Source organism: Eupeodes corollae, chromosome 1, assembly GCF_945859685.1.
Source record: "Eupeodes corollae chromosome 1, idEupCoro1.1, whole genome shotgun sequence".
Lineage (NCBI taxonomy): Eukaryota > Metazoa > Arthropoda > Insecta > Diptera > Syrphidae > Eupeodes > Eupeodes corollae.
In genome coordinates, this window is record NC_079147.1 from 133,226,741 (window position 1) to 133,249,403 (window position 22,663).

Genomic DNA, 22,663 nt, shown 5'->3' on the forward strand with positions numbered 1-22,663 from the left:
TGTTCTGGAATGGCCAACTCAGAGCTTCGATTTTCAAAAAGGTCAGTGGCAGCAAGAAAACCCATTAATAGGAGCTCTTTGTGGGAAATTATCCAACAGGAGTGGAATAAAATAACACCCTCTTAATGTGCGGCCTTAGTACTTAGTTGGTACAATGACCAACCGATGTGCTGAATTTATACGACAAAAGGGATATCCAACGAAATATTAGCTTAACTAAAGGTAAAACATAATATCTTTGGCTTTGATTATGTCGTTATTTAAGTTCTTAATTGCAGATTGCTTAATTATGTGTTGACTAAATTAGTGATTATCGAGCAGAGAATCTGAACTCACAGTTATTTAAGAGTCTTAAATTATGTAAATTATGTATTATTTTGATTTTTTTAAATAAATTTATTTAATAAATACAATAAGTTTTAAAATGATCATGCCTTGAACCTTTTCTTGAATAAATAGATTTTTTTACTAGAGTGGCTTAATTGTATGAGCACAAGTGTAGTATTGATTATAATTCATTAATTTGTGTTCCATCACTTAGCACTTAATTAATATGCCTCATTACAACTTTGTAAAAATAATATGCAATTAAGTTCATTCAAATTCTACACATTTTAATTATGCATTCACAAATTATCTGCTTAGGTAAAGTTAATATTTGTATAAGTAAACGAAATATAGAAAAGGATATTCCTTTGCAGCGTAGATACTTATAGTCATTTTTAAAAATTTCCTAAAACAAATACAAGTTCACAATTCTCTCTCAACAAAAGGTTAAGCCACTATAAGGAAAGGGTTATGAGCTAAGTTTTCTTGAATAGTGTTTGCTGTAGCTACTCCGGTCAAGCTAGTTCATTTGAAATTATCTGGCTGTGCTTTTAGGAAGTATACTTACCCTACCCACTCCTTTCTGAGGTATATGTGCATAGTTCTTTACACTTTTTGGTTCAGTCGTCGTTGTAACTTCATCTGTGACAATTTATCTTAAAGATACGCCTCGTTCTCTCTTTTGTGCAACCAATTCGTTCAACAAAATAATTGTAATTTATTTCATTGGATATTACAACTACTTCCCATAAGGTTAAATTTTGTAATGTGTTAATCGCTTCAAACACTCAATGTTCGGATTAAGTTGCTGTAAAGTTTGGTCTTTGTGAAAATTAAGTTACACTTACAGGTGTTAAATAAAGTGATCTTAAATCAGGGTTAAACATTCTTTTTGTTCGTATCTACAACTACGGCAACAATTTTTTAATTAATTCTTAGAAAAGATAAGCTAAATATCGCATTGCAATTTGCAAGTCTGTATGCTGAAAGCACCTTTGTTTAATTGGTATGTAACGGATTATGAAAGTTGAATTTATTTTATGTGAAGAATTTGTACCAAATTTAATATAGTTTGATCAAGGAAGTATAAATACTTTAGGTGTCTAAACTATAAACAAGAATTATATATCCATACATATTTATAAATAAGAGGAATCTAAGTCTACGTTAATATTTAAGTTTGAGTGAAGAAAGATAAATTTACTAAAAATGACATTTTATTTATATTATTATTCATATTTTCTAGGTATACGAATACACTTTAATGTGGTATATTATTAAACTTAAATGTTTGCATGGGAAAAATAAAATAAAACAAAATCTATTATTGTGAAATTTTCCGTTCCCAAAGTAAACATAAAGCGAGTTAAGTTAGAAAAGTACACGTTTTGATCACAATTTAACATTATGCATTTATTTACTACATTCTAATATCAAAAGTAAAGCTACTCTTGTTAGTTTAGTAATTATTTTTTACCTCATTTGATTTCTTATTGTACTAATTGAAATAAAAGTTTAAAAAATAGCAATATTCTAAATATTACACAAATCCACTGGGTTGCAGTTGCACTCAGCAATTAAATTGTAAGGAACAGAAACATTTGTCCAAATGTTTTATCATTTTAGTTGTGGCACGGGAGGATTAAATGGACAAGATGTAAAAGATGTTAGAACATTATGTTAAAAGTAATTTTAGAAAGTACACAATATTTCGTTATTGAAGTTTTTCTCATATCCTTAGAAAAGATATAAACAAATGACAATCTTTTGGATTAGTTTTCACCGAAACTTTTTAATTAAACTTTGAACATACATAGGGCACATTCATAGAGCTAGTGAGTTCGTAATCAAAATTCAACTAGCTTTGTGAATGCAAAATTACACTACAAAGCTAGCAAATCCGCAATTGTCATTTCAATGACAAATCCAAATATCCAAAATAGAAATATTTGTGTTTTGAGAATTTTAAATATTTAATTTTGTTTTTAAATTGAATAAGATCAAATACATATATAAGTGATTTATATTTGTATTTAAGTTTTGAAAGTTGTATTTAATTTTGAATTCTTGAATTTTAACCGATCAGCTGATTATTTAATTTTGAATTCTTGAGTTTTAACCGATCAGCTGATTGTGAAACGTCAAAATCATTGTCCACTTTGTACCTGAATTTAGCATAACTCAGTGACTGCATACAAAGTTAATACAAATAATAGCGAATTACTTGACAAGGCAAACGATATTTCGCAACATTCTTAGGAGTGATGAAACAAAAATAACCCTTTTAGAGTCTAACTGCGGAACAAATGTTAGGCGTTCTTAAGGGAAGGAGTTTCAATTCCGTTACATGGTGTTGTACCGATCTTTCAAATTCATGATAATCATGATCAAGGAAATATACTGAAAGATGTATTTATGGCTTTCGTATGCCACTTAGATGGCATTTTTAGCAAGATACTTGGCTTCTCGATCATAATCTCCTGGCTATCTCAAGCACCCATCTCAACAATAAATACCAACTATGGTTTGAAAAAGAAAATCAATCGAACGCCATTCCTTTGCGGCGGAGCAGGGAATTCTGCATTCCCTAATATTTTCCGGAGGATGATGGTAGAAAAAGACATATTCCCGGAAAATATGCAAAATTGAAAGCACAAATAAAAAATTGCAACTTGCTCATATATCAAAAGAGTCTGTTTAAAAACATTTCCTGTATTTCTAATTTTAGAAATATATCTGCAAGAAAGTTTGTTTTTAAAATTTTAAATGTCATTCGATTTTTCAAAAGAAACTAGTTTTTCAAAATTTGTATTTGAAAATTGTTGGATCGGTTTTAGTCTTAGTTTAAAAATATTTAATTTGTTTAAAATCATCAGTTGAATTTTTGTAAGTTTGGTTTTAAAATCTTTTTTGTTAACGAGATTTTTAGCACAAAATCAATGTTTACCATTTGTACGAACGTTTTTATTTCTTATATAAACAAATACAGGGGTGGAATCGGCTAAGGTGATAGTTGACTATCAATTTTTAGATTGTCAAATTGACTATCATTTTCATTCCGTCTGTGTAAGATGATTCAACTCAATTCAATTTGATTAAACAATTTCAGATTCAAATGGTCAAAATTCGTTGTTTCCTTGGTGAAATTTTAAATTGGTTCTTTTAAAATATAAACATAAATAAAAGTTTCAAATTGGCTGCTTTTTAATAAAATTCTTTGTCGGTCACGAGAATGTGTTTTTTTAATAAAAAAAAAGTAAACTAAGAAAATTTTGCAGTTTGTTTGTGTAATCATCTAGTAGCTCCATTCGGAATTAACATATTTGTTTGAAAATGACTATCACATTTTTTTGTGACAGCTTTTTAGGTATCAATTTGAGTATCACTTTACGTAGATAAAATTCGATCACTTTGATTGTCATCTATCAAAAATCACCTTAGCCGATTGCACCCCAGATTGGATTTTTTTAAGAAAATTAAGCACAGAATGAAATGGTTTTGAAGTCAATAACCGAATTGAGAACTGAAAATCAATTTTTACAATTTTGCGTATTATTTTGTGTAGATCATAATTTTTATGAAAAAAACAGACTATCGAATTTATATAAAAACTGAATTTCGAACACAATATTTTTTATAAGATGAAATTAGTTTGAAGCCCATTTTTTTTTTTTTTAAAGATATTTAAGTCGAAAATCCATTTTTACCAACTTTACTAATGTTTTTTTTTTTTGGTTTTATTTTTTTGCAAAAACTGGCAACTTGATTATTCTCAAAATTTTACCAACTGTCAAAAACGTTATTCTTCGTTGCATACAAATATTTAAGAGTTTTTTGTTCGTAAAATATTTGAGGTGAAAAATATTTTTTTTTCAATTTTTTGATTTATAAAAAAGATATTTAAATGTTTTTTTTTTCAAAATTATAGAAGTTTTGTATCACGGAACATGACTTAATATAAAGTCGCTATCGTTATTGGTTCGTAAAATATGTTTCACTCTTTGTTTAAATTTCTATTGACAAAAATCCACCCACGCAATTTTTTTGAGAGTCATTTCTGCATCTTTCCGCATTATTATCTGTATAATAAAAAGTATTTGAAGTCGATATATCTACTAGTTCTTGAGCTAAGGACGACAAAAAAATCTTCACGAACGTACGTACACACGCACACTCAGCCATCTCTCCTCTCTTATTTAGATTTTAGGGACCTTGAAACGACGCGACGACAAATGCCAAAATTTGCAATTCGACAAATCGGCCCGAATACAATAGCTTCCTATGGGAAGTTAAAAATCGTCTAACGCAAATGAAACCTTTATTTTCAAAATTAAAGTCAATCGACCCAATGATTTCTGCTGTAGGGGGAGGACAGACGGACGAAATCGAGGGACCAACTCATTTCGACTTCTCTACCATCGTGATGTCTTGTTCGATTAAAATCTCTAGTTCGATAATTTACTATTTCTGACTTCTTTTAGAATTTACATATGTACATGATTTTCTTTTGAAATTAAGTTTAACATAACTTTTTGAAGATATCCTTTTTAGGAATTGCCAGAGTATAAAATAATAATAATAAAAATTCAATTTATATAAATGTCTTTCACGATTACGTATGAAGCCTTTAGAAAACTTTTAATTAAGCACTATACACCGAACAAATAATTTTGTTTGCTTTAGAAATGCAACGTCATTATTATAACTAAACAATCAATTAAATATCTACTTTTATAATCATAGCATTTATTTGCACCTCTTAATTGCTTTCTTAGTTGTTTGCATTTATTTTACGGATTAACTTTTCCCTATTATCAAATTTTACATTTAGATTCTTTTAGTTTAGTAAAATACTTATCGATTCACTTTTGCGCTCCTAAATTCAAAACAAAAAATTCCTGCAAGATTGCAAAAACAGTATTATTATTATTTCGCTAGTTTTGCCTCGATGCACTCTTATGCAATTTTGGTAATGACGAAGTCTGTTTAAAGGGGGACATACCAATCTGAAAGTAGGTCATGGATGGTGGAAAAATTCAACTGCACAACCACTTCAATAGAAAAGGAGTATAAAAACTGCAATAAATGTTTTAAACTGCAAACAACTTTTGATGCATTGGAGAAGAATCATCAGCCAAAAGCGAAAGTTATGGTTCCACAAGGTGGTCCAAGTGTAAAAGCAGACTTCCAGTTATGTATATCAATAGGTAGGTGTAACGAAATAAAAGATAAGAATGTTAAGTGGAAGATATGTATAAGGCGATTTAAGCAAAAAACGACAATTTTATAAAGGGTGTCCCACTGAAAAACTTATAATTTTGAAAACTCTTTTAGTGAAACCATTACAAAATTGTTAAACAATGGCACAACATTTTTAAGCATTCAAAAAGTGACAGTTCCTTTTAATTGGAATTCCCAACTGTTGACTGAACAATTGCATCCACTGCTCCTATAGGAACTATTGTACAGATGTCATATAGACTTAGCAAATTGAGTGAGTTTAACTTTCACAAATTGTTAATTGTTGCTAAGATTAAGTAAACTTTTTGCTAAGTAAATTCCTTAAAGTGGCTTTAACTTTTTACTAAATCGTTTAAAATTTTACGCCAATTTATACAAAAGCAAAAAGTAACATGTGGTAATGATAACATTAAACGCACAGAAAATATTAAAGGATTAAAACCCTATTACGTATTCAATCGTAATCGGAAACTTTTACGATTCCTGTTCGGGATGCAAAATCGTATGAAAATGTCCACTACGATCATATTTTTTTTGAGATTCTTCTAAAATGTCTTATTAAAATAAAAATTTTCGCAATTTGCAGAATTTAAATCCAAAGTTATTAGAACAAAAATCATAAAAAAACGTTGTAAATAGAAAAAGTAGCAAAATTAAGGGAATTTATTCGACTTTGAACGCCTTTTGGGATTTTAGTGTGGGACACCCTGTATTTTTCTTTTGAATACGAATCATCATCAAGGATTTTTTTTGAGAGTGCATATATTTGTTACATAACATTTATGTACGTATAAATTACACGGCCATAATGGGTTAAGCAAGCTTATGAAATAACATCTGAAATTTCTGTCTTGAATCTCAACGAAAATATATTGAATAGTATGCTTTGGTAGGAAGGATTGATACAGATTAAATACAAAGGCTTAACAGCTTTTTATTTTATTGCGTTGTGATTATTTTTCTATACACTTTCTTTCTGAAAAAGCGTATGTTCCAAAGAATTGCAAAATAATTACATTCAAAAATGCTAAGAATAGAAACATTACCCACACATTTCAATATTGAAAGAAAGAAGGTTGTTTATGCTTGTTCCTAAATATATTGAAGCCTTAAATTGTTGTATAAGTTATTTGTGACCAACAGTTCACAGGATAATGTGTGGTATTTAAAAATGGTGATATTCTTCAATAAATTTTGCACATGAGAAATCTGAGATATCTTTTATTCATCGAAATCACTGTTTTTATCTTGCGAGATACAGCAGATAATAAATTATCTATTTATTTTTATCTATCGAAAGTTATTTTATGCTTAAAAAATTAAGCTGAATTATTCATTATTATTTAGTTTTAAGTTGTTGTAAGGCGTCTTTTGTTGTGTTACCTTTTGTATATTTAAGAACTTTTTTCTACGAGCAAGTGTTTATAAATTAGAGTGGCTCGAAAAACAGTACTTGTATTTAAAAGCACTTTATGTTATATTAGAAAACATATTTTTTTAATAATTGTGTATATAATTATCAACAGACGAGGGTAAGCTTTTTTCCAAGACACCAACTCATAGCAAAATGTTTTGACAAGAAATTGTCGGAATTCCGAAAATTTAACTTTTTCGCATAATTAGATAAATAAGTTAGGTGGCGCAACAGTCTATTGAGAACTGTTGCCTAGTGACTTACAACTTTCAACCATCCCTATGTGCGAGTAATTTTGCCAGGGATAGAGGGGACGTAAAGTTTTTTGGGTTGAATACGAATCCGCTTTTTCGCTTACAACTCTTTAATTTTTCTCTTCGCAGAAAATACAAAGAAAATTTGAGACAGTTTTTTACACCAATTTTGTCGATACAGAAATGTTTGTTCCTTTTGTTTTTATTTCGTGGTTGTTATATTCGATAACTATTCGTGTTACCCAAACTTGGATAAAACTTCAAAAAAGAAGCTTTTTCTTATTATGTTTAATGATGCAATTTTCAACATGAAGTTAATATGTGTTCCTAGTTCAAGAATTTTCTTTTAGAAAATTTTCATTTTTCCACTATTCAACTTTTTGCTCGCGCCCAAGGTTTTATATAGTTTAGTTTTGATATTTGATGACTTTTTAAAGATTATTAGTGACTAGAACTTAAAATCTCCTAGGATTTGGATTTACTGTATAGAACCCAACATAAAACACAAGAAATTATACAATCTTGAACAAAAAGGAGCCAGAAATATGTTGACTTTAAACTCATGACTAAAAACTTCAAATATCAATATGTATCCAAATAAAAAAAATGATGCCTAAAGCCGCAAATTATTTAATTTGAATTAAAAGTACTAAGTTATGAAGACTAAAATATCAAAATAAATTTATAAAACTCAAATTCTGGTTTTTGAGATAATAACTTTTATTTTATATTAGTTTCTTAAGAATGATAATATAAATATCTGAACAACTTTGGTTAACATTGGAATTTTTCCTAAGCTGAATTACTCTGTTAGCAAGATTACATTTTTTTTTAATTAACTTCAGTTTAAATTTCAGAAATATATAAATGTATATCGACTAAAATTAGTTCTAAGACTAAAATTTTAAAGTTAAGAAAAGTACGTACACATTTGAGTATACCATGCCAACTATTTTCTTATTTGAATCGACCATCATTGATCACTTTTAGAAGTTCAAGCAAAGTTTTGTACTTTTGACATAATCGAGAACATCAGTAACTTTGACAGAGTTTTACCAAGTGATGATGATACTATTACATTTGACAATTATTGACTTTCTGCGGACGAACAAATTTTGAATTTTATTACAACTGAGGAATCGGACAGATCAGATAACAATGCTGAAATCGAATCTATTCGAAAAAAGCAACTATGTACATTTTTGATAATATTAAAAGTTTGAAACAAGAGAATAACCTCGTATGATACATTAAAAAAATATTTGCGCAATATTTTAAACACTTTAGTAAAACGTTAAACCCAGTTTTAGCAATTTACTAAGATTGAGAAAGAAAGATGATAAGAAAGATGATTTACCTAATTTTAAACGATTTTAACATCTTACTATCTCTTAACAATTTGTAAATTTAAAATCATGGAATGTCTACTTTAACTTTTAGCAATTTCCTAAATACATATGAAATCTGTACAATTATTCTTATAAGAAAAGTGGATGGAATGGTCCAGTCAACAGTTAGGAAAACCGTCACATTTCAGACATGTTTGGATAGTAGTTTTTGAATGAAAGCCAATTAGCAATTCACTAGTAAGCAAAACGAAAAAAGGTTTAACATTTTGGACTCCCTTTAGTAAATTGTTAAATATTTAGCAAATTGTTAAACCCTTAACAATAGGCTGTTACAAATTGTGCGCTCTTTTTTGTACTATTTTTTGAAAATGTATTGAAATACAGTGTTAAAAAAATTAATTTTGTATGTATAACGATTTTCTAAAAAAAACTTCTTTGTAAGGTTTTAAATTGGAATATTTTCCTTTTTTTCAGGGATTAAATCCGCACAATGTGTACAAATAATGAATCACATAATGAATCCGAAATATCAAATTGGTACGCCAGCAAAAATATATTTATAACTGGAGCAACAGGATTTATGGGTAAAGTTTTAGTGGAAAAACTTCTTCGCGACTGTCAGGATTTAAATTGTTTATATCTGTTGATGAGAGAAAAAAAGGGAGCAAGCGTCATAGAGAGAAAAGAACAATACTTCAAATGTTTGGTAAATATGATTTTATTTTTTTTACAAATGTCGCTAAATTATTATTTATTTACTTAAGATATAAGGAAAATTATTTTTTATTTTCTTATGTCTACATCTGGACATAAAATACTCATTCAATTAATTAGATACAAGATCATTTATACAAGAAATAAGTCAGTCGACTTTTTACTTCTAATCTTTCTATAAAACCAATAAAATCAAGAACAATAACAATATTTGTCAAGCTAAAGCTAGTCATTTCTCAGCCATAACTTGACGAATGTTGATTTTTAAGTGAGAGCGATAACAAATTACATGATTTTAGTGGCCAGTTGATATTGTCACGACGAGAAATTGAGCGGTCAGGAAATTTCTCTTGCAATAAAGCCATATTCGCTGGAGTTGTGTGCATGTGGCACCGTCTTGTTGAAACCACAAATTTTCCAAGTCGTATTCTTCAATTGCAGGCAACAAAGTCGTTTATCATATGATAATAACTCTCTGAATTGAATGTAACTGTGACAGTCGTTCCATCGTCGTTTTCGAGGAAGTAAGGTCCAATCAAACCTCCGGATCAATGAGCTCACCAAACTGTGACTTTTTTGCGGACGTAATGGGATTCTCAGAACCCCAAATTCGACAATTTTGTTTATTAACATACCCACCGAGTGCGAATTGTGCTTCGGCGCTGAAGAAAATTTTGTTCGAAAAATCGCCGTCCATCGCGTGTTGTTCAAACAACCATTCGACGTATCTACGACAATGTAAATGGTCAGCTGTTTTCAGTTGTTGTTCGAGCTGGTCTTTAAATGGATATAGATCCAAATGCAAAATACGCCATAATGTGCCGTAAGACAATCTTAATTCCTGAGAACGACATGAAATCGAAACATTCGGGCCTTCGGAAACACTTTCGCTCACAGCCGCGCTATTTTCAGTGGTACGAGCGAAACGCCAATACTTTTGAAGCCACAAAATGGATAACCCGTAATAATCAATTCAAAAATCACGAAAACCTTAACTAACAAGTATCAGTCAGAAGAATTACCCTTTATTGTCAAATGTTGAAAGTTTTTCGAATTATAAGGCTCGCCTTTTCCGCCTACCTACTTTCTCATAATTTGTATAAATTAAAATGAGCACTTCTAATTCTTTTAAAGTTAAAATTTGAGTTAAATGATTTAAAGTGTATCCAGAGAAAAAACTGAAAACTAACGATTTTCCAAAGGATCTAATCTTAATCAAATCACAAACTATAAAACCAACCCACCACATCAGAAATGTAAAAGTTAGAGCCAATTTTTCACTTACGTAAAAGAGCGGTCATTGAAAAGTATTGAGAACTTAGTTGGGAAATGAGTAGATGTATTATTAATACATCACTTAACGTAATATTTCAAAGCGTAGGTGGATTAGGGTTTTTTTTGCATAGGCCTTTGACTAGAAAAAATTGCATAATAGCGGTAAATCGCCTGTGCCACCTTACAATTATTTCACGAGCGTAGCATCTTCCGGGAATTGACTAATCATCGAATAATAATTCTTGTCATTAAAAGTGCTTTCTCAAATTAGCTCTTGGGTTAATTTAAGTTAACTTTTATTTCTGCCCTCAAAAACGGTTCATTATACACAATTAGGAAATGCCAAAAATGCCGATAATGCCTCCAGTCCAAAATCCACACCAGAAACAATATCATCCACGATGTTGATGAAATTGTTTCTCAGCAATAACTAACAACAATATGCCTAATGTTTTCCAAAAAAAAAACTACAAACTATAAACACAGAGAACTTGTTGGTCCAAACGATTTTTACATATTAATAGATAATATTTGAAAACTGTGTACATCCGGTTTGAGATCTTACCTTAACTTTATTTACAAGTATTAATTAATGCACTAATTTATTGTGTTAATCTCTATTTAAATGATGTTATCTCAATTATATCATCATCACCACAAGATAAATATAATGTTTTTTTTTAAATTATTTAAATACAAATAATTAAATGGTTAGAACTATTTTTTACAGAAAAATAACACCCTTCAATTAGACGTTAAACGGTCGGTCATGCCTAGCCTAGGTTATTGATAACCGATTTTGCGTCAACAACTCGTATACTACTATACTCATTCATAAATATTCAAAGTTATTAACCGCAACTTTAATTTATGAACATAAAATTGCAATTTTTATACCGTTTGTAAATCACGATTGTTTGATTTGTTATTCTTATTGTTATTGCAAAAATAGTTTTATGAAAAAACAAATTCCATCATAGAGCATAGCCCACTTGTGCACTCTGAAATATTTGTCTACATATAGATTAAGATTAACATTGATTGACACTTTAAGATTGATGGTCGATTAACAATATTGCTCAGAATTATTTTCTTTTTTTGTTTACCTACAATTATTTGTAATTGTATTACTTATGAACCTAATGCGACCACATTACGTTAGAGACGGAATGAGGTATTGTTAACAATATATAGCGAATGATCAACACTATTTGCCAACTCATAAAAGTAGTCTTAGAAATGATTAACTTGGTAGATACATATCTATAGTTACTTACATGCTGCCTGCTTTTACTTTCAACTTAAGTTGGCTAATTTCTGGTATGTACCCATAGATACACAGTACAGCATTAAGACTATAGGGAACCGAAAAGTAACGCTACCAAGGTCAGGAATTATGTATTTATCAACAAACAATTACTGCGCTGCGATAGTTGTAAATTTGTGTTAAATTAACAGTTTTGGGAAACTTAAGATAATTCAATTTAATTTCAGATATTTGATAAAGTTTTCAAAAGAGATCCACACGTATTAAAGAAAATCAAAATTATCAAAGGTGATGTTCTAGAAAAAGGTCTTGGAATATGTGATAGTGATTTGCACGAACTAATATCAAAAGTTGACATAATATTTCATTGTGCTGCTAATGTTCGATTTGATCAGCCTCTTAGACCGATGATTGAGATGAATGTGGGTGGTACGCATAAGATGTTGCAATTGGCTGAAAAATTAACCAACCTTAAGGTTGTAGTGCATGTATCCACATCATACTGCCAATGCAATGAAAGTATATTAGAAGAGAGGCCGTATCAACCACCCAATGACCCACATGAAATTCTTGCAATGGTGCGCTCATTGGATGAAAATGCACTACAAGAAGTCACACCTAGGTGGGTAAAGTATAAGATTTAATGATCTTGTAGAATGTTTTAAATTTAAATTCTATATTACAGGTTGCTAAAAGGTTTACCAAACACATATGCTTATAGTAAGGCACTGGCAGAGGGATTAGTTCAATCTTTTAACAGAAAATTTCCCATTGTAATTTGTAGACCCTCTATAGGTAAGTTAAAAAATTGAAAAGTTTTTAACTTTCCATATAAATTTATTGTTAATGGTCCGCTTTGTCAAATTGAAAATTTTGACATTTCTCGAAGTTTCAAGGTCCCTATAATCTAAATAAAAGATCTTAAGAGCGATATCTGTGTGTTCGAAAAGCGTTTTTTGTTGTCCCTATCTCAAGAACCAGTACAGATATCGACTTCAAATAAATGTTGTTATACTTGGTAATAAAAACATTACCAAATGTCATTTTGCATAAGTTGACTTAACTTAATGTAGTTGCCTTAATCGGAACGCAATTTTTTGGCAATTGACGAATAAGATACTAGACACTTGCCTCACTTTCCAGTCCCATAACCTGTCCATTGTTTTTATTACATACCTGATTTTTGCAAATAACAAATTTTGTAAAAAAACTGTCAAAATTCCAATTAATTTGAATTAGTTGGCAGTTCCATATCTTTCATATGTCATATTACATAATAGTATGTTTATTTTATGACTTTTTCAATTTTATAAATTTAGGCATTTGAGATGTTCAATTTTTAAATTACGGTAAGTTTCTAGTATATGATTGGCCAGTAACCAGCTACCAAAAATTACAATTGTAAGAGCACGTTCACACGATCCCGAATCGTCGGTTTCGCCGTATCATCGATTTTACCGTATAAGTCAGTGTCAATATAATTTAAAAGAGTATATTCAGACGATACGGCATTTAACTGTATACGGCAAAATTACCGTACTAACTTTTTTCACGGATACTGACCCTTGCGAGGAATTAACAAGAGTAATTCTTGTCATGAAAAAGTGCTTTCTCAAATTAGCCGTTCGGATTCGGCATATAAACTGTAGGTCCCTTCCATCTCTGAAAACATTACTCGCACACAGGGATGGTTGAGAGTTGTAAGTCACTAGGCCCTAGTACTTCATGGACTGTTCGGCCACCTAATTTATTCATTTATTGTAAAAACTTATATACTGTGATCTCATGCCAAACGCTTTGTTTTTACATTTCGTCATCCGTATTTGGGTTAATCTAGTTTAATTAAGTTTGTAAGAGATTTTGTCAGTTTATTTGTACGTAATTTAAAAATAAATGTCATCTGCATAATATGGAAAATAAAATGTGATGAATACATTTAACTGTGTTTAAAAATGTGCTGGTAATTTTTACCTACAAGTGGTCATGTTTATTTTCAAATTTTGACACAAACTTTTTTTCCAGCTGTGGTAACCGTGGTATACCTATCGTCCACTTGAATTCACTTCCGTGTCCCTTATTGAGGTATAAGCTCTACTAACCACGAACACGAAGTGAAGCTAATGCGGAAAAATACGAAGAAAAGGAAAGACAAACGTCAAAAGCATGCAAGGAATAGCTTGTTCAAAAACACTCTTTATGAAGATATAAATCCTTCGTACGTAACACCCTCCAAAACCCATTTCTTTACATTGTTGTATTTGTAATGTGGAAGAATTCAACGAGAAATATTGACGTGTTTTCACGCATACATACAAACACTTACTGAGTTTTTTGGGAAAATTTAATAAATTCGAGGAGTTTATGAAGCTGATTTCCGGTTTAGCTTGTACGCAAACCAAGATGTCTACCGAGGATTTATAGCTTCATATACAGTGTTTTTGATAAAATTTATCTTAACGCGAAGTCAAGTTTACTTGTATCAAAATATCAGCCATTTAAACTTTTTTACTGAGCAGAAAGCTAATCTTACTTATGGGGTTTTCCATGGGTAAAACGATTAAATTTGTCTTGATCTAGATCTGTCAAAACACAAATTTCCCCTCTTTTACATTCTTTGGGGCTAAATAATTTTATTTTTTTTGGTTCAAGAACAAATATAAGTAACATAAGTTCAAATCTTTAACAAATAAAAAAATTTCCCTAAGTGGACCTAAAATTTTATGTCTAATCCGAAATCTTAAAATAAACAAACATAAGGAATTGACAAATTTTCCAAGAGTAATTCTTGTCATGAAAATGTGGTTTCAAAAAATTAGCCGTTCGGATTCGGCATATAAATTGTAGGTTGCTTTCATCCCTGCAATTACTTGCACACAGGAATGGTTGAGAGTTGTAAGTCACTAGGCCCTGGTTCCCTACGGACTGTTGTGCCACCTAATTTATTTATTTATTTATTTAAGCTGCTCTGTCTTACTGCCTTAGCTATAATGGTTAGTCAAAGTTTGAAATTAATTAAATTTACGTGCAGAAAATGCTAGAAAAGAAGTACCTAAAGTTGCCTGAACCTTTTCATAACCTTTGTTTTGTATAATTTGGGTCCTATTTTCTGGATATGGTTCAGATCACATGGATAAAAAGCAGATAAATTAAAAATAAATCATAAAGACATAAATCTTGGGTTGGTTATACATTTTAATTATTTTCAGTAACTGCATCACTAAAAGAACCACTACCCGGATGGGTTGAAGGTGTAAACGGACCAACGGGGTTGATGATAGCTGGCGCTAGAGGTGTTCTCCGTTCTATGCATTGCAACCCTGATTATCCTGCCACTATTATTCCAGTTGACACCGCTATTAATGCACTTATTGCAGCAGCTTGGGATTGTGGCAGCAAATTAGAAAATGACGTAAATTATATCAATGTCTGTGTTTCTAACAAGTTACTTATGACATGGGGTGAGAGCATAGAATCTGGTAAACGCTTCTTCTATGAGACTCCCTTAAGTTTTTCCCTATGGTATCCTAATGGTTCCATTAAAAAGAACTACTACGAGCATTTATTTTGCGTGATCTTCTTTCATTATCTTCCAGCTTATTTCATTGATTTTCTCTTACTGATAATTGGACGAAAACCTTTGTAAGTTTTAAAATGTATATTTCTAAAAAACTTTCTAAAATATGATTTCTTTTTAGTTTAATAAAAGTGCAGAAGAAAATTTCTGGTGGTCTAAGTCTCCTTCAGTACTATACAACAAAAACATGGGAATTCAAAAACGAGAAATTTTGTCAATTAAACTCCAAGCTGAATTATGTCGATCGAGAAATATTTAATATTTGCCAGGAGCAAATCAATTGGGAACAATATATTCGATCATATATTCATGGCATGAGAACTTTTATGTTGAAAGAAACCGATGCTTCACTTCCGAAAGCAAGAAAGCTTTTGACACGATTGTATATTGTCGACCGAATCGTCAAGTTAACATTTGTCATAGTAACATTTACTTTGCTTTGGATCAACATAGATACCATGATAGCAAGAGGAGATGCAATCTTAAAAAATGCTTTGGATATGTTTATTAAAAATGATAATACAACGCTGGTTTTAAATACATGAAATTAGACTTTGAGTTGTTATTTTGAATACATGATATATTTACAAATGTATACCAATTTTGTAGTTAATAAATTTAAGATTACAATTGTGTATAATTATATGAATGAGTCTTATTTTGCCGCTGAACAAGTAGAAATATGTCATTATAATTTTGCTTAGTTAGATATCAAAGGTAGTGTTTCACATTTAAATAATAAATACAAAATTCTATGGTTTGTAGAAAAAATAATAAATATCCAAAGAAAAGATTAATCAAAGTTCTCAAAACAAGTGTTTTTTATTTTATATACTTACACTTGTCATTATTTTTCTAATTGTCCGCTGCCAAGAACTTGACAATTAGTAAATGGCGCTATATTCGCTACGAAACAGATCTCTAGTTTGGGCATATGGAGCACCTGGCTGTCAGCTTGTGAACCTTTAATTGGAGATGGATTTTTTTCGATTTGATGTTCAATCTATTTTCCAAAAAAGTGACTCGTTGTGATATTAATCTGTGTAGTTCGTTCTCAAAAAGTTTAAGCAAATCGGAAGAAAGCAACAAAAAATGCCTAAAAAAAAGAAATTTATTGAACAACGAACTCTTTATTAAAAGAACTCTTTCAAAATGCCTTAGATAGACTACTACTTTGGGCTGATCCGTATTTTATCAGTTAGTCAGGCCGCTATCAAATCCCTCGGCTCTGTCTCTACAAAGTCTATAACAGTCCGGATGAGGAAGAGGAGGAAACAGGTCTTCTCTTCCTCTGTAAATGCCCTCATCTAGCTCAAAAACGCAAGAATTACGATCTTAAAGATCTCAATCATATGAACATAATCAGTCTTTCACCTTTCTTAAGGGTTCCAAATGGGTTTCATTGACCTAAGACGAAAGCCTCAAGATTCATGTGGTATCACAATGGGCCATATAACTTTACTAAGTGTGTGCTGCTCCATGATGGCTTCGCTTGACGTTTACGAGTTCAGCCATAGGAATTCAATGCATGCTATCGCAATGGAGCTTGGACCTCACGTTTCGTTTGACAATCGTAACGAAAAGAACGTAGTGTCACGTAATGTGTCTGACAGCTCAACAGCTGTAAAAAAATGTCAACAAACAAAATATTTGCTCTTTGGAGGGATGAAATAATAGAAATGTTATTTAAAGATAGTACAGGGAACGACTTCCAGATGGTGTGGAAATGAGCTTACCAAGTGCCTGGTATTATCGGATTATACTCTTAGTTTGTGTCCACACGGGTATAACGTGTGTTTTGTTTTCGTACTTTTTTTTCCTTACAAAATGGACGATTTACACGAGTATTTATCTGCATCTATAATTATAAAGAAAAGTTAAAAACCATACAATTATGTTACCTCCTATAATCTGCATTTATGAAGATCTTTAAATTTCTGGACTACTATTGTCACAGGGCGTCTTTAAGCAAGTAATAGACAAGACAGTTTTAATTCTCTTAATTAATAAAAGGTAAGATATTACCCATGGCATATATTTTTTGGCATTCTATAAAAAGTATAGTCGAAAATTCCCAAGAAAACGCATCGGTAGTAGAAAGATTTTTGTATTTAATAATTGGTACAACTGAAAGTTGATCTGTCAGAATAATAATTAATAAAACACAAATGGAAGAAAACTTTGTGAAAATCAAAACTTAAAATTAACTTAGCAAAAAAAACTAATTAAATAGACAATTTTGATGAAGAAATGGTAAGAAAACATCTTGAAATTTATATTCCATAATCCATTTACCAATTGCAGTTTTTGCGTGAATTGATCAAGTCCAGTGCCAGCACTGGGGATGAGTTCATCCCATGAATGTTTTTTCAAGAGCATACTAGTCTCGAAGACTCAACAGAAGATAATAAGCATGCCACTGTAGATTCCTTCATAATGAAAATTGAATATTTGAGTTAAGAAGAAGAAATCCTACTTCAGATTCCAGCGTTCAACAATAGAGGGTCTGATAAGGGAGCTCTGCTATTTTATATTCCATTGAGATTTAGCTTAATCATTATTTTTTTCCAGCATCTTATTCTCAGCATTATTTATCTCTTCATGAAGGAAATAGGGTGCTGAAAAGAAGTTTGTATGTACATTTGGTACATCAGCAGCTCTGTAACCTTTTGACAGTTAGCAAACCTTTTCGGTGTAACTAAGTCTTCATCATGGGTTGTAGTTAATCGCGTTTGCAAATGGCTGCTATCGAAAGGACAGGACTCAGGCCCCTGGGAAATGCTGTCACCGAAGACTGCCGAAAATTCGAGGAAAAGAAAAGAAAAGTTATATGGGTGCAGTCTATTGCGCCCACATAACAATCGCAGCTCCAAAGACCGACAAAGTGTGCTGCTACAACCGCAAGCATAAGTTCACAATTATCCTGCAAACTGTTCTCGATACGGATACAAAATTCATAGACATCATCTGTGGTGAGCCAGCATCTTGACTCGATATAGTAGAGTTCTCAGGCGTTCTAAGATATTTAAAAAGGCTTTAAGCCACCACAACCAACTATGTATTTCCTGCAAATACGTTAATTTTGGATGATTATGTGTATGCCGCTACAAACTGATTAGTGCCACCATATAAAGAATTTCAGATTAAGTGAACAGCAACGATCGTTTAATTATGTTCATTCTGTGACCAGAATTGTTGTAGAGCATGCCTTCGGTTTGTTGAAAGGAAGGTTTCAAGTTCACTGAACAACGAGATATTCGTTTGGTCACAAATCTCGTTGTCAGCGCATGCATTCTGCACCATTTCATGATGGACGACACATATCACGATGAATGCATTCACCAAGAAGAAGAAACGGACACAAAAGATGCACCTGAACTAACCTCAAACCCATATACGAATACCTACGCGAACATAAAATCATCTGAATAACACAATTATAATACACACACTTAACTTTAAAATCACTTCATTTTAAATTCCTACTATACTAATGATAGATTTTCCAACAAAACAAGGGTATTATTGCGTTTTTATAGTTACTGTAGTAAGTTAAAATCACTTGGAGTTAGTAAAGTCCCTGGAGGCTTTCTAGTTAAAATCACATTCTCTGCTAGCGTCGAAATGCCATTGGTGGTCACAACTATCTCTATGTGATTTCAATATTTCTCATACTCTTTTCCGTTGCTTTAATAGTGTACAACAATGTAAATTCAAAATATAAGTAGCGTAATAAGGACAAATAACAGTAAAGAACTGGAAAAAGTGAAAATCTATTAGCATATGACTCGCTTCAAAGAGTTGGCCATAACTACTTAAGAATTACTAGTGTCTCGCTGAAGTTAATTTTTATTTACTAGTGCCATCTAGCTATTCAACTCATAACAATATTTGTGTTCACACCTTACAAATTTTATGCATACACCGAAAAATGGAAGCAGGAAACAATATGCCCACCATTTTTCGGAAAGAACAAATTTTCGACTAATCAAGTTGACTTATTGAAAATTTCGTCACTAATCTGTCTTTCTATCATCGTCGTCTGAGTCGATAGGACGCGTTGTAATAATTTTTAATTATGGTGAGTTAGAATTTGAGTCTGAGTTAATAAAATTGCATAAGTTATTTATTCTTTAAAGCATATTCTTTAAATACTTAAAAGTAAATTAATTCAATTTCACAATTTTTAAATATAAATTAAACAAACATCGGCATATTCGCCATTTTCATATTGAATGTGATTTTAGAAAACACGTGGCTTACTTTGGAATTTCTTTATCATTTGTAGTCTCATCGTAAGTTTTCGGCGCCTCGCCATGGTTCCATGGCTTTCTACCCCAAAAAGCGTGCAGCTAGACACCGTGGAAAGGTTAAGGCCTTCCCTAAAGATGATGCCTCCAAACCAGTGCATCTAACTTGCTTTGTTGGATACAAGGCCGGTATGACTCACATTGTACGTGAGGCTGACCGTCCTGGATCAAGTAAGTTTATACAACTTTTCTTAGAAAACTGATAACTTTAATTTATTTATTTTAATGATGATAAAAAGTAAAATTTATGGTTAGAAACAAATGATAAACCGTGATTTAAACCCAACTAGGGCGATCTGATTTAGAAATCATAATATCCAAATTAACTTCTACAATATTGCAGTTCTGTAAAAAGTTTTCCAATTTTTTAATTACAGAGATCAACAAGAAGGAAGTTGTTGAGGCTGTTACCGTTTTGGAAACACCACCAATGATTGTTGTAGGAGCTGTTGGTTACATTGAAACTCCATTCGGTCTACGTGCCCTCGTTAACGTCTGGGCCCAGCACTTGTCTGAAGAATGCCGTCGTCGTTTCTACAAGAACTGGTAAGTTTTCTTATTAACTTTTGGATGTTGTAGTACGGTTGCATTTTTACCATGGGTTCAGAATGATGATAGATGGTATCTGAGAGCTATGAAGATAACAACATTATACCATCTCTGCTGCCTTCCTTCTGATCCGAACCCAAAGTAAATTCTTGCTTAACCTCAGTTGTTTCATTTTGTTAAAAATTGTTAAACTAATGAAAAAAAACAAAAGCTCTTCGATCAATATGAGAGGGCTTCTAAAACATTTAGTCGTGTGAGCGCATAGTTCCTATCTCGTTGAGATTGAGTGACTATTTTTGCTACTAGCGAGCACGGCATGGAAGTGGAATCTCCGCTCGTTGCAGCCTTAATTGGTTGTGGCGATGAGGTTTGCTTCTTTTCTCTTAATTTTGTTATCGAGCAGTTTGTGATTCTGAGGCCGGAAATGCAGTTCACTACCTACGCCAATATGTCTCATGTTTTGGAAATTCTTCAACTTATGTACTTTATTCGTGTTCCTAAACGCATAGGTATAAGAGCAAGAAGAAGGCTTTCACCAAGGCCAGCAAGAAATGGACCGATGATGTCGGTAAGAAGAGCATTGAGAATGACTTCAGAAAGATGATCCGTTATTGCAAGGTCATCCGTGTCATTGCCCACTCTCAGGTAAATATATTTGTTTTATTAGTTTACTACTATGCGACGTCCTTGGACCTGCAACGCTTGTAAGTAATTTCTTCTCCTTTTGGAGTCGGAGTGAACACTTGTGGAGTAGAGCCCTAAAAGGCGGAGCCGCTATGCCTTCAATGCGTAGTTCTTCCGCAACGTCGCAGAACAAATTGCCCTTCGGGTGGCGATTCTTGATATATTTCATGAACTGTTTATAGCCTTTCTGGCCATTACCAGGCAGTTAAACCATATCACGGACAAATTTCTCAATTCACATAGATTCTGGTAATCGGAAGTGCTAATAATGTTTTTATTTTATATTTAAATAGATCCGTTTGATCAAGCAACGCCAAAAGAAGGCTCACATCATGGAAATCCAATTGAACGGTGGTTCAATTGAGGACAAGGTTAAATGGGTCAAGGAGCACTTGGAACAAGCTGTGCCCGTCTCAAAGGTCTTCGGACAAGATGAGGTTATTGACTGCGTTGGTGTTACCAAGGGTAAGGGATTCAAGGGTGTGACCAGCCGTTGGCACACAAAGAAATTGCCACGCAAGACGCACAAGGGTCTGCGTAAGGTCGCCTGTATTGGTGCTTGGCATCCAAGTCGTGTATCCTTCACTGTAGCACGTGCCGGTCAGAAGGGTTACCATCACCGTACCGAGATCAACAAGAAGATCTACCGCATTGGAGCTGGTATCCACACTAAGGATGGCAAGGTGGGTTTTTGCTTCTCAAACTGAAAATTTTTGTATTTACTATTGACAAGTTGATGATAAAAGATTCTAGAGCCAAAAAATAGAACTTTTTTGATACCTATGTGATATTTAAATGATAGGACTGATATATTTATAATTAAGAAACATTTAGCAATTTTTGTTCCTAAGAAATAATGTAAAATCGTTTTGTTTTCATTTTAGGTCATTAAGAACAATGCATCGACTGAGTACGATTTGACCGATAAGAGCATTACCCCAATGGGTGGTTTCCCCCATTATGGTGAAGTTAACAATGACTTTGTCATGCTTAAGGGATGTTGCATTGGTTCCAAGAAACGTGTTATTACCTTGCGTAAATCACTTTTGGTCCACACCAGCCGCAAAGCTTTGGAACAAATCAAGCTTAAGTTCATCGATACATCGTCCAAGATGGGTCATGGTCGCTTCCAGTCTGCCGCCGACAAATTGGCATTCATGGGACCACTCAAGAAGGACCGCATCAAGGAAGAACAGGCTGCAACTACAGCTGCTCCAACCATTTAAATGTAGAGATTTTAGAACATTGTCCAAAGTATAATTTTTGGATTTTTTACCATACAAACAATAAAATTGTAAGAAATAAAATTGTGTTTCAATTTTATGTCGACATTAGAAGAATTTCTTAGCTTTTAAAATGCTAGAATAATTAAACATTTTTTATTGAAATGTGACTGAGTTCTAAGCATTTTAAAAAAAATGAAAAAAATAGCTGATGCTTTTCGTCTAGTTTGTACTTTTCTTTATTAGGAACAAGTATTTAGAGCTTGCCTGCTGCAAATTTTATTTTTAATCGAGTCTACAAATGAAGGTATGATTAAACAAAACTTATAATGCAAATGCAAATTTAAATCCAGTTTGCAGAAAAAAAATGAGTCCTTATGACTATTCGAGATGTCTTCTGTCGCTGAATTCACCTTTATTCCGTAAGACGTTGAAAGCCACATCGGAAAACAATTAAGCGAATTTGAGAATTGAGATAAGTT

At 32.1% G+C, this 22,663-nt stretch overlaps 3 protein-coding genes and 1 non-coding gene across 7 annotated transcripts in view; all 4 read left to right on the forward strand.

Moving 5' to 3' along the window:
- The window catches only part of LOC129944788 (uncharacterized), a 58,358-nt gene that overhangs the window by 18,805 nt on the left and 16,890 nt on the right, over window positions 1-22,663 (forward strand). Inside the window, exons 2-9 of the mRNA XM_056054454.1 lie at window positions 12,069-12,463; window positions 12,527-12,636; window positions 15,048-15,250; window positions 19,704-19,896; window positions 20,103-20,271; window positions 20,784-20,919; window positions 21,252-21,641; window positions 21,843-22,157. Coding sequence (XP_055910429.1) covers window positions 12,069-12,463; window positions 12,527-12,636; window positions 15,048-15,250; window positions 19,704-19,896; window positions 20,103-20,271; window positions 20,784-20,919; window positions 21,252-21,641; window positions 21,843-22,157 — 1,911 coding nt within the window. The remainder of the gene's footprint in view (window positions 1-12,068; window positions 12,464-12,526; window positions 12,637-15,047; window positions 15,251-19,703; window positions 19,897-20,102; window positions 20,272-20,783; window positions 20,920-21,251; window positions 21,642-21,842; window positions 22,158-22,663) is intronic.
- Window positions 897-16,060, forward strand: LOC129939937 (putative fatty acyl-CoA reductase CG5065). 4 transcript variants are annotated; one of them, XM_056048126.1, is made up of 6 exons: window positions 897-915; window positions 9,060-9,291; window positions 12,069-12,463; window positions 12,527-12,636; window positions 15,048-15,480; window positions 15,537-16,060. In XM_056048126.1, the coding sequence occupies exons 2-6, from the start codon at window positions 9,076-9,078 to the stop codon at window positions 15,958-15,960; spliced, it is 1,578 nt and encodes a 525-aa protein (XP_055904101.1). In that variant the 5' UTR covers window positions 897-915; window positions 9,060-9,075; the 3' UTR covers window positions 15,961-16,060. The 4 variants fall into 4 exon arrangements, with proteins under 4 accessions (XP_055904101.1, XP_055904100.1, XP_055904102.1 ...); XM_056048125.1 differs by lacking the exon at window positions 897-915 and adding an exon at window positions 940-1,333; XM_056048127.1 differs by lacking the exon at window positions 897-915 and adding an exon at window positions 5,384-5,534.
- Window positions 19,389-22,265, forward strand: LOC129939938 (60S ribosomal protein L3). Its single transcript, XM_056048129.1, has 6 exons — window positions 19,389-19,496; window positions 19,704-19,896; window positions 20,103-20,271; window positions 20,784-20,919; window positions 21,252-21,641; window positions 21,843-22,265. The coding sequence occupies exons 1-6, from the start codon at window positions 19,494-19,496 to the stop codon at window positions 22,182-22,184; spliced, it is 1,233 nt and encodes a 410-aa protein (XP_055904104.1). The 5' UTR covers window positions 19,389-19,493; the 3' UTR covers window positions 22,185-22,265.
- On the forward strand, window positions 19,951-20,029 carry LOC129943644 (small nucleolar RNA U43). Its single transcript, XR_008781352.1, has one exon. It is a non-coding gene; the product is annotated as a small nucleolar RNA U43 (small nucleolar RNA).

Coding starts and splice junctions, on each gene's coding strand:
- LOC129939938 (XM_056048129.1), top strand. Junction 19,897..20,102: donor GGCTGACCGTCCTGGATCAA/GTAAGTTTATAC, acceptor TTTTAATTACAG/AGATCAACAAGAAGGAAGTT. Junction 20,272..20,783: donor CGTCGTTTCTACAAGAACTG/GTAAGTTTTCTT, acceptor CTAAACGCATAG/GTATAAGAGCAAGAAGAAGG.
- LOC129939937 (XM_056048126.1), top strand. CDS start 9,076: ATGTGTACAAATAATGAATCACATAATGAATCCGAAATATCAAATTGG. Junction 12,464..12,526: donor CTACAAGAAGTCACACCTAG/GTGGGTAAAGTA, acceptor TCTATATTACAG/GTTGCTAAAAGGTTTACCAA. Junction 15,481..15,536: donor ATAATTGGACGAAAACCTTT/GTAAGTTTTAAA, acceptor ATTTCTTTTTAG/TTTAATAAAAGTGCAGAAGA.